Genomic DNA, 11943 nt, shown 5'->3' with positions numbered 1-11943 from the left:
AGCAGTGGCCCCAAAACAGATCCTTGAGGTACACCACTAGTAACTGAACTCCAGGATGAACATTTCCCATCAACCACCACCCTCTGTCTTCTTACAGCTAGCCAATTTCTGATCCAAACCGCTAAATCACCCTCAATCCCATGCCTCCGTATTTTCTGCAATAGCCTACCATGGGAAGCCTTATCAAACGCTTTACTGAAATCCATATACACCACATCAACCGCTTTACCCTCATCCACCTGTTTGGTCACCTTCTCAAAGAACTCAATAAGGTTTGTGAGGCGCGACCTACCCTTCACAAAACCATGTTGACTATCCCTAATCAAATTATTCCTTTCTAGATGATTATAAATCCTATCTCTTATAATCCTTTCCAACACTTTACCCACAACTGAAGTAAGGCTCACTGGTCTATAATTACCAAGGTTGTCTCAACTCCCATTCTTGAACAAGGGGACAACATTTGCTATCCTCCAGTCTTCTGGCACTATTCCTGAAGACAATGACAACATAAAGATCAAAGCCAAAGGCTCTGCAATCTCCTCTCTAGCTTCCCAGAGAATCGTAGGATAAATCCCATCCGGCCCAGGGGACTTATCTATTTTCACACCTTCCAGAATTGCTAACACCTCCTCCTTATGAACCTCAATCCCGTCTAGTCTAATAGCCTGTATCTCAGTATTCTCCTCGACAACATTGTCTTTTTCCTGTGTGAATACTGATGAAAAATATTCATTTAGCGCCTCTCCTATCTCTTCGGACTCCACGCACAGCTTCCCACTACTGTCCTTGACCGGCCCTAATCTTACTCTAGTCATTCTTTTATTCCTGACATACCTATAGAAAGCTTTAGGGTTTTCCTTGATCCTACCTGCTAAAGACTTCTTATGTCCCCTCCTGGCTCTTCTTAGCTCTCTCTTTAGGTCCTTTCTGGCTAACTTGTAACTCTCAAGCACCCTAACTGAGCCTTCACGCCTCATCTCTACATTAGCCGCCTCCTTCCTCTTGACAAGAGATTCAACTTCTTTAGTAAACCACGGTTCCCTCGCTCGACCACTTCCTGCCTGCCTGACAGGTACATACTTCTCAAGGACACGCAGTAACTGTTCCTTGAACAAGCTCCACATTTCAATTGTGCCCAGCCGCTGCAGTTTCCTTCTCCATCTTATGCATCCTAAATCTTGCCTAATCACCTCATAATTGCCTTTCCCCCAGCTATAACTCTTGCCCTGCGGTATATACCTATCCCTTTCCATCGCTAAAGTAAACGTAACCAAATTGTGGTCACTATCACCAAAGTGCTCACCTACCTCCAAATCTAACACCTGGCCTGGTTCATTACCCAGTACCAAATCGCCTCTTGTTGGCCTATCTACATACTGTGTCAGGAAACCCTCCTGCACACATTGGACAAAAACTGACCCATCTAAAGTACTCGAACTATAGCGTTACCAGTCAATATTTGGAAAGTTAAAGTCCCCCATAAATACTACCCTATTACTTTCGCTCCTATCCAGAATCATCTTTGCAATCTTTTCCTCTACATCTCTGGAACTTTTCGGACGCCCATAGAAAACTCCCAACAGGGTGACCTCTCCTTTCCTGGTTCTAACCTCAGCCCATACTACCTCAGTAGACGAGTCCTCATCAAACGTCCTTTCTGCTACCGTAATACTGTCCTTGACTAACAATGCCACACCTCCCCCTCTTTTACCACCTTCCCCAATCTTACTGAAACATCTAAACCCCAGAACCTGCAACAACCATTCCTGTCCCTGCTGTATCCATGTCTCCGAAATGGCCACAACATCGAAGTCCCAATTACAATTATTTAGAGATTCACCACTCTCCATTCACCTGCTTCTTTATACCAATATAGTTAGAAGCACTTAAGATGAAAGCTAACTGACAAAAACATTCTCAGCACAGACGCTTGGTGGTATGGAGTACATTTAGCTGAAAAATAAGTGTTTATAGTAAAAATTTGTTGCGGTACCTTATCTCTAACTTTCCATATCTGTTATTCTTGTACCTCCCATGTAGTTGGGTTTAGGTCATACCAACCATGTAAGAGAGCCAACTGTAGTCACATTTCTCCAGGGAAAGAACATTCGACAGATTTCAGCAGGACGTTGCCACAGTGTAGCATGGACAGCTCCTCCAGTACCACCAAGAGCACCAGGTGACATGGTTTCAGCTTCCCTTTTCATTTTAGTGTAGATTGTAACAAGTGAATGATTTCAATGTTGAAAAGTGATGTATTTTCTTGGCAGTGACCAAGACACACATTTTACTGTGCTGAATTATTAGTAGCATTTCTCTTCAAATTCAAAAATAAATGCTTGGCTTTTGCAGATTTTTAACTTACTATTATGAAAAATTGTAACCTATATCATTAAAAAAAGTACATGCTGGGCAAACTCACAAAGTCTGGCAGCATCTGGAGAGACCAACCGTTAACGTTTCCAGTCCAATATGACTTCACTACATTGAAGAAATGCATTGGGCTCAAAATATTAACTCTGGCTCTCACTCCACTGATGCTGCCAGACCTGCTGAGTTTCTTCAACATACTGTGGTTTTGTTTCAGATCTTCAGCATATGCAGTACTTCCCTTTTATAAAAAATGTAAAATGTCTTTGTCAACTCTCTCCTAGAACATTTCCTTTTTAAACCAAGGCTAATGTAAACAAACCTTAGTTATTGAGTAAACAGGTAACAATAATAGCTGAAAGCATTTGTGGTTATCTAAAGTCCATGAGTATTGTATCTTGTCTGCTGCTGATCAAATGTAATCATGGTGTCTGTAACTCAGTGGTTTGTGGTACTTTCATTCACAATTTCTGACTAAATAAATGTTGACATTCTGTTTTTCTGACTCCACTGTAGTAGTGCAGTGGTTATAGCACTTGACTAGATCCCACAAGTTAGATACTCAAATCTGAACATTTTAAAATTGCATCTAATAATAAATCTGGTAACTCGAGTTGAGCAATAAATACAACGTTGCCAACATCATCCACACCCCGTGAAGAACTTCTTCAAATAAAAATCATTTGCTGCTGTGTTTTGGTGATGTTTTAAGCCCTTTGCTTGGTAACCTTTGCAGATATTAATGGACCCTGCTGAATGTTTTGCTTTTGTTTGTTTTCATTTACCCTGCTGTATAATAAGCTTCTAGATTGTGTCTGTTTACAGAGAAAAAAAATTTCACTTGGGAATCAAGAATTCTACTCCAGTATGTCAAAGGAAGTAATCCGAAGCAAAACAGGGCAGAATGCTTTAATGTGAACAGTTTGATGTATGTACAGGGAAAAACGTGTCACCTAATTGTGTCCTCTAGCAGAGCAGTCAGTATTCTGCTGGAAGGAATTGTGTTCACGTCTGTTATGGACCAGACCAGACCCCCTCACAATTTTTAAGAAGATAGCCTAGACCTTAACTTTTTCTTATTTTAAAGGTAAATATAACATGCTGAGTTTCAGATGCAGTTTGATAGGCCAAACTACTTGATGTGAAGCAAAACACCAGCTGTATAGTTAAAATAGAACAAAAGAAAGATGACCTTAGAATATCTTTACTCTATTGGAAAATTTAACAGAATAACAGATTCAGTAACTATTACTAATTAACTATTCCAGTTGTTGTGAAGTTGGATAGAGTACTTTGGATTGGGAAGCAGGAAGTTAGAATTTGGTGTTTATAAATTGCAAGTGGGGGAAGAATTGCATGGTCACTTTAAAAGATGATGTGTTTTTTCTATGCTTAGAGATTTAAAAAGGATGTTTATGATCAGCAGCTTGTAAGTTTACAAGTACACAGAGAGCATGTGAATTTTGTATCAAAAGGCCATATAGTTAGCAAGCCAAGCAGCAGCTTTTTTTTTAAACAAGACAAGTTTTGAATTTAGCCAATCAATTTGAACCAGGCACTTATTTACCAAAAAACAATTAAATTTGTCTGATGGTTTGACAACCTAGGACCAATACTATTGTAAGAAATATTGGTATGTCATCAATGGTATAAAAGAAAGGGGCAGCTGGAAAAACAGCAGAGTTAACAGCCCTCAGCTCTGAGTCCTATATGTCTTAAAGAAATCACCATATAAATAACAAAGGTACCCACAGCACAATTAGTTAACATTCCTGACAGAAGAATCAATGGCAAAGGCAGAGAACATTCCGGAAGACACGTAACCTGGCTGTAATTTTGTGGAACTAAGTTCTCTTTTTATGTAAGTGGGACTTATATTTATTGGAACAGCGTACCATTAGAATCTTGTTTTATTCGGGAATAGTTAGAACGGATTTGTTTGGTTTGCTAATAGTTTAGTTAATTTGTTTGCTGTTAGAGTTAGATAACTAAATCGTTACTTGTTGATTTTTAAGTGTGTGTCAGGGATTTATTTTAGTTAACCATTAGAAGTTGCTGGAAGGCAGTTTACACCACTTTTCACACTCCTTTTACAGATTATAGGGCGAGTTGCACCTCTTTGGGTGTTTCAGTTTTAGTTTCGGGGCGGGGGGGGACAGTGTTAAACCCTGCTTTATAACATAATATAGTAACATTCCATAAACATCCCCCTTGGGCAAAAAGGCAGATTCAGAAATCAGATATTCTTCCATGCAATGCCTGCAATAGGAAGAGAAACCCCAGCTTGTAGCTGTAACTAAGAGAGGGGAAAAAAATTAGCATCTACTTCTTCAAAACTCCAGTTTCTGCTGAACATAAAAGCTCAAAAGAAAACTAGAAATCCTAGTCTGAGAGCTGGCCATATCCATCACGGCTGCTTCTATTATTCCAACTTTTTTTTAAAAATTCCCAAGGCTCAGAAGACATTTACTTTACCACAGACCACGTGTCACCTCTTATTCAATCTCTCTCAAAAGAAACCAGGACAACGTACACCTGTTAGAGCCACAACATTTCACAACGTCTAATGTGAAAATCTCTTCCTCCTCTTACTTAGGTGTATCTGTGCCTCTGCAGCTGGGTTTGCCAGATTCTATTCCACCCCAGTACAGCTCTTTGAAGGAAACAAATATTGAAACAATTAGGGCCAGGTTACGTTTGCTGTACCACTTCTCAGATCTCATGTACTCCTCATGGAGGTTACTTAACCTGAGTCCAAACAATCAGGTAAGCAGTGCTTGGAATAACTAAACTAACATTGAATTGATACAACTTAAGTAAATGCTTCAGAGTTTGAAGACCAGATAATTAATATTTAGAATTGTAATTACAGAACAGCACATCTCACTATAATGCTGGAACATGGGGAATAGTCCAAGGACAGTTAAGACCATTGCTGGCACCAAGAGTGTATACTCTTCCTATGGTGCGTTCCATCGGAAAGACAATGGTCCAAGGCAAAAATTATGGCCCCCAGATTACGGTGAAAAGGATTTCTACCAGGTAAATGTTGTCAATTTTCTTTTCTATGTACTGTCTCACCCTGAATGCTGTATTTTAAAAATTAAAAAAAATTTATGAAGCTCCAATTTCTATATACCAAGTTATTTTCATTTAAATGATGAAAATAATTTCTATATCTGATACAAATATTTCATGGCTTTTCCAGAGGTCGCAAGTGTAAGCCCATCTTTGTACAGATTGCTAGGCAAGTAGTTAAACTCAATGCATCGGACTTGCGGTTACCTTCACGTGCCTGGAAGGTGAAACTTGTGGGTGAGGGTGCCGATGATGCTGGTGGAGTATTTGATGACACAATCACAGAGATTTGTCAGGTAATTAAACCACTTTTATTTTGTCTGTGTTCTTCTAATCAGTGAAAGAGTGGGACTGTATAACTGCCAATTTTTCTGATGAGTTTTAGAAAGACACAGCAAAGCTTTACAGATATAATATCACAATCCCTACAGTGTGAAAGCAGGCCATTCGGTCCATCAAGTCCACACCAACCCTCTGAAAAGCATTGTAGCCAGATCCAACTGCTTACCTTATCCCTTTAACCCTGCATTTCCCATGGCTGCTCCACCTAGCCTGCACGTCCCTGGACCCTACAGGGCAATTTACCATGGCCAATCCACCTAACCTGCACATCTCTGTGGGATGAAACCAGAGCACCCGGAGGAAACTCATGCAGACACAGGGAGAATGTGAAACTCCACACTGACAGTTGCCCAAGGGTGGAATTGAACCCAGGTTCCTGGCACTGTGTGGCAGCTTTGCTGACCATTGAGCCACCGTGCTGCTCTGGCAACATTTGAAACTAATTCCATATGGACCATAAATGAATTTAATTAAAATTTCAGCCAATTTATGGTCATTTTAACATAGATTTAATATTAAATATCATCCTTCAGTTGGTTAGAAACATTAATTTGGATTCACATTTTTAGTTACAGTGCCTGATTTTCTTTTTCATTTAAACAGGAGCTTGAGATGGGGATAGTAGATCTTCTCATTCCTACTCCAAATGTCACGGCTGAAGTAGGCTACAACAGAGACAGGTACAAATTGTTGCTTCATTCCAGTGCAAGTTTTGTTAATGATGAGCTGGTAAGCAATGATGAAGGTTTTGGCTGTTCACAACAGAAAGCACTTTCATGTTCAAAGATTTTTGGAATTAGCAGATTGTCTTTTCAGGAAAGGTTAGATAGGCTAAGCCTGTATCCTCTGTGTTTAGAACAGCCAGAGGTAAATTAATCAAAACATAGAAGATCCTGAGGGAATTTGACTGAATGGATGTGGAAAGATTATTTCCTCGTGGGAGAGTCTAAACTAGGGATTATTGCTTAGAAAGGATACTCATTTAAAACAGAGATGAAGAAATATTTTTTTTCTCCTGAGGGTTGAGTGTCTTTGGAATTCCCTACCTCAAAAGTAGATGCAGAATCTTTAAATACTTTTAAGGCAGATTCTTCCTTTATTCATTCACGGGATGAGGGCGTCGCTGGCTGGGGCAGCATTTATTGCCCATCCCTAATTGCCCAGAGGGCAGTTAGGAATCAACCACATTGCTGTGGGTTTGGAGTCACATGTAGGCCAGACCAGGTAAGGATGACAGTTTCCTTCCCTGAGGGACATTAATGAACCAGATGGGTTTTTCTGACAATCGGCAATGGATTCATGGTCATCGTTAGATTCTTAGTTCCAGATATTTATTGATTTCAAATTTCACCCTCTGCCATGGCGAGATTTGAACCCAGGTCCCCAGAACATTACCTGGGTCTCTAGATTAACAGTCCAGCAATAACACCACTAAGCCATTGCCTCCCGTTAAATTTGATTACCATGGGGATGAAAGATCACTGGGGATATGTAGGTGTGTATAGCTGAGGTTAAAATCAGATCAGCCACGAAATTATTGAATAGCAGATCAGGCTCGAAGGGCTGAGTACCCTATTCTTGTTTCTTGTACATATGCTCATGCTCATGTCCATTTTTATACTCCCTGTCAGAGCACACTGTGCTTTCCGACATACTACTAGTTCAGAATGCTTGTGGTCAGTGACCTATTAATGTTAATGTCTGTTAATCAACATCTCGTCAGGGATTGATTAACTCTAGGTTAGTTAATTTCAAGCAGTAAAATGTATTACAAATTATCAAATGGACATTGCAACAAACCAGGTGATTTCTCTGCGTAGCTTGCAAAAAACTCTCAGCAGGCTGATGGCCAGAAAGAGTCTCAAAATTGTATAGACACAGCAGAGTAAAGTCACCATATTCTTAACCAGATCATAGGGCTGCTCTTTCTGGAAAGGGATAGATGACTGGTGTGGTTTAGCCTCAAGGTCACAACACCTCCGGCAAGGGGAAGAAGTTGACAAGGAGAAGAAGTTGACAAGGAGAGTCCTTCATGGTAAGCTCGGTTGGTACAGGAATTGAACCCACACTTTTGACGTCAGTCTGCATTGTAAACTAGCCATCCAGCCAACTAGGAGTCCTTTAAGGTGAACTCTCTTAAAACCAAGATGAGCATAAAATAGCCAGAGGTGTCACTTGTCCGGAAACTCTCCGCAGATGCTGCCGGACCTGCTGAGTTTTTCCAGCAATTTCTGTTTGTGTTGGCATGGGTCTTCTGTTTGTTCTTCATTCATGGAGTCAAAGGTCTACAGCACAAAAAAGGCCCTTCAGCCCATCAAGTCTTTGCCAATCAAAAACAACCACACCATTTTTATCCCATTTTTTCCAACTCATGACCTTGTAAGCTTTGGTTTTGCAAGTGTAAATCTAAATACCTCTTAAATATTATGAGAGTTTTGGCCTCTACCACCCTTGTAACCAGTGAGTTCCAGATTCCTACCATTAACTGGGTGAGAAATGCTTCCTCATGTTCCATCTAAACCTCCTTCCCGTTACCTTGAAATTATGCCCCCTGTCATCAATCCCTCCACTAAGGGAAAAGGTTCCTGCCTGTACCCTCATAATTGTATACATCTCAATGATGTCTTCTCTCAATTTCCCCTGATTCAGGTAAAATAACCACGTTCTATCCAATCTGTCTTCTTAACAAAAATTCTCCAGCCCAGGCAACATGCCAACAAAACTCCTCTGGATCCTCTCCAGTACAATCACATCCCTCCTATAATGTGGATTCCAGAACTAGCACTGGAAGCTGAGGGTCAACCTGACAGAAGTGTATAAAATCATGAGAGAAATAGATAGGGTCGATAGTTGGAAATCCTTTTCCCAGGGTGAAAATGTCAAATACTCATGGGGACTAGGTTTAAGGTGAGAGGGGGAAAGTTTAAAGGAGAACGTGTGAAGCAAGTTTCTCTTAACACAAGAGGATGGTAGGTTCTTGGAACATGCTGCTGGGGGAGGTGGTAGAAGCAGATATGATAGCAACCCTCAAGATGATAGTGATATGGACAATGTGCAGATGGGATTAGTTTAGAATGACATCCTGGTCATTGCAGATAGGGTGGGCCAAAGGGCCTGTTCCTGTGCTGTATTGTTCTATGTTCTATATACACAATACTCAATGTGTATACCCTCTGTGTAACAAAAAAAAAATTGCCTCTCATGTCTTTTTTATATCGTTCTTCTCCTCACCTTAAAAATGTGTCCCCTAGTCTTGAAATGTTCCATCTTAGGGAAAAGGCAACTATATATCTCATTATTTTATAAACTTTTATCAGGTCACCTCTCAACCTCCTATGCTCCAGTGAAAAAGGTCCCAACCTATCCAGCTTTTCCTTATAATTCAAACCTTCCATACCTGGCAACATCCTGGTAAATCTCTTCCAAACCCTCTTCAGCTTGATAATATCCTTCCTATAACTGGGCAACCAGAACTGCACACAGTACTCCAGAAGAAGCCTCATCAGTGTCTTGTCCAACCTCAACATAACATCCCAACCCTTAGACTCAAAGGTCTGAGCAATGAAGGCAAGTATGCTGAAACGCCTTTTTACCCATCCTGTCTATTTGATGCAAACTTTAAAGAATTATGTACGTGCACCGCTAGGTCCCTCTATTTTACAACACTATCCAAGGCCCTACCATTAATTGTATAAGCCCTACACTTGTTTATTGTACCAAAATGCAGTACCTCACATTTATCCAGATTGACTCCATCTGCCATTTTTCAGCCCATTGACCCATTTGATTGAGATTTCTCTGTAATCCTCTGTAATTCCTCTGAAACCTTCTTCACTGTCGACAATGCCACCAATTTTCCTGTCATCCGCAAACTTACCAACCATGCCTTCGAGATTCTCATCCAAATCATTTATGTAAATGACAAACAAAAGAGGACCCAGAACCGATCTGTGGACTGCCGGCTGCCAGTCCAAAAAGCAACCCTCCACCATTACTCTCTCCTGCCGTTAAGCCACTTATGTGGCAAGCTCACCTTGAATCCCATGTGACCTAACTTTACTAAATAGTCTACCATGCAGAACCTTATAAAAGGCTTTACTAAAATCCAAATAAACAATGTCTACTGCTCCTCCTTTATCAAGCTTTTTAGTAACTTCCTCATAAAACTCCATCGATTTTGTGAGAAAACAATTTTCCTCACACAAAACCATGCTGACTATCCCTAATCAAATGTCCATAAATCCTATCTTTTATAATCACCTCCAACAATTTACCCGCATCCAAAGTCAGACGCACAGGTCTGGAGTTTTCCAGTTTCTCCTTACAACCTTTCTTAAACAAAGGTACAACATTAGTCACCCTCCACTCATCAGGGATCTCATCCATAGTTATGTATGATACAGATATTTCTGCAAGGGGTCTCATAATTTCCTCCCTTACTTCCCACAACATTCTGGGATACATTTGATCAGATCCCAGAGATATATCCACCTTTATATTCTCTAAGACCTTCCAAACTTCCTCTTCTGTAATGTGAACTGTTTTTAAAACATCAAAATTTATTTCTCTGCATTCTCTAGACGCCATTTCTTTCTCCGCAAGAAAAACTGATACAAAATATCCATTTAATAACATACCCACCTCTTGGGGTTCAATACGAAGACAGCCTCCTTGATCTTTAAGAGGCCCAACCCCCTCTCTAGTTACCGTCTTGCTCTTAATGTATTTGTAGAATCTCTGGATTATCCTTAACCTTATCAGCCAATGCTATCTCATTTCCCCTCTTTGCCTACCTGATTTCTCTCTAAAGAATACCCCTACATGCTTTATATTGATTAAGAGATTCAATTGAACCAAGTTGTCTATATCTTAAAAGAAATTCTCTCTGATTCTTGACTAGAACCTCAATATCTGTATTCATCTGTTGTTCCTTAATCTTACCAGCATTACCCTTCACTCTAACAGGAGCAAAATGCCTTTGAACTCTCTTCATCGCACTCATAAACGTCTCCCACTTATCAGGTGTCTTTTTTTTACCTGCGAGCAGTCTACTCCAACCAATTTTTGAAAGTTCTTGTCTCGTACCATTAAAATTTGCCTTACTCCAATTAAAAACTTGATCTGTTATGGAAGGCTTATCCTTTTGCATTACCATTTTGAAACTAATGGAATTATGATCGCCTTCTGGTCACAAAAATGCCCCTCAACCATTACCCTCTGCTTCCAGTCACTCCTTCGGTCTGTTACTTTTGCTATTAGTCTCCCATACAGGTCCATACCAAAACCTTGCTGAAGTCCAAGTATACACCATCAAAAGTAGTACCCTCATCTGCACACCTGGTCACCTCTTTGAAAAATTCAATCAAGTTGGTCAGACATGACCTCCCCTTAACAAATCCATGCTGACTGTTCTTGATCAGTCCCTTCCTCTCCAAATGCAGATGAATTCCATCCCTCAGAATTGCTTCCATTAGTTTCCTGATCACTGAGGTTAGACTGACTGACCTGTGATTTCCATTACTCCTTTCTTGAATAGCAGTCCCACGTGGGCGATCCTCCAGTCCTCTTGCACCTCTCATGTGGCCAGGGAAGAATTGGAAAGGCAGTGTTTGCTAACATTGACAACTCTGGTCAACATTGGGGAACACATGGTTCCTAGCACTGTAGGAACACTGTAGGACATCATCATGTAGACTTTATGTGTGACATCTTGCGCAAATGCATTACTACAGTGCAGGCAAATGCATATATTTTGAACAGGGCTTCAGTGGTGGGGAGAGGGATGAGGGATGCTGATGCACATTCGGGGTGGTAGAGAATTCCCGGAATGAGTAGGGAAGAGAAAGAGAGCCCAGGGTTGGGGTTGACAAGGAGAATCCATGAGGCCCTCTCCCACCTCTGTCTCCCTTGTGCAATCCTCCTGGCCTTTGTCCCCCATTCCCTCCCAGACTCCAATCTCAATCCAATCATTGTGAGGGAGTCTTTTAAAAGTAGTATGGTGAGAGTTCAGAGGCAGCATGTTCCTCTAACAGTGAAGAGCAAGGGCAGCAACTCCAGGGATCTGTGCATGTCATGGGATATTGAGAGTTTGAAAAAGAAACAGAAAGAAGCATAGATAGTAGGAACTGCAGATGCTGGAGAATCCGAGAC

The 11943-nt window shown here is 40.7% G+C and overlaps 1 protein-coding gene across 1 annotated transcript in view; it reads left to right on the top strand.

Moving 5' to 3' along the window:
- The first annotated feature begins 2047 nt into the window (after positions 1-2047).
- Positions 2048-11943, top strand: part of LOC109931734 (probable E3 ubiquitin-protein ligase HERC1) — a 16074-nt gene continuing 6178 nt past the window's right edge. Inside the window, exons 1-5 of the mRNA XM_048593599.1 lie at positions 2048-2182; positions 4970-5139; positions 5246-5415; positions 5582-5747; positions 6397-6473. Coding sequence (XP_048449556.1) covers positions 5095-5139; positions 5246-5415; positions 5582-5747; positions 6397-6473 — 458 coding nt within the window. The 5' untranslated portion in view covers positions 2048-2182; positions 4970-5094. The remainder of the gene's footprint in view (positions 2183-4969; positions 5140-5245; positions 5416-5581; positions 5748-6396; positions 6474-11943) is intronic.

This window comes from Rhincodon typus, unplaced genomic scaffold (genome assembly GCF_021869965.1).
Source record: "Rhincodon typus isolate 14 unplaced genomic scaffold, sRhiTyp1.1 hic_rhity00003222, whole genome shotgun sequence".
Lineage (NCBI taxonomy): Eukaryota > Metazoa > Chordata > Chondrichthyes > Orectolobiformes > Rhincodontidae > Rhincodon > Rhincodon typus.
Note: the sequence above shows the minus strand (reverse complement) of the source record. Positions and strands in the feature narration are given on the sequence as shown.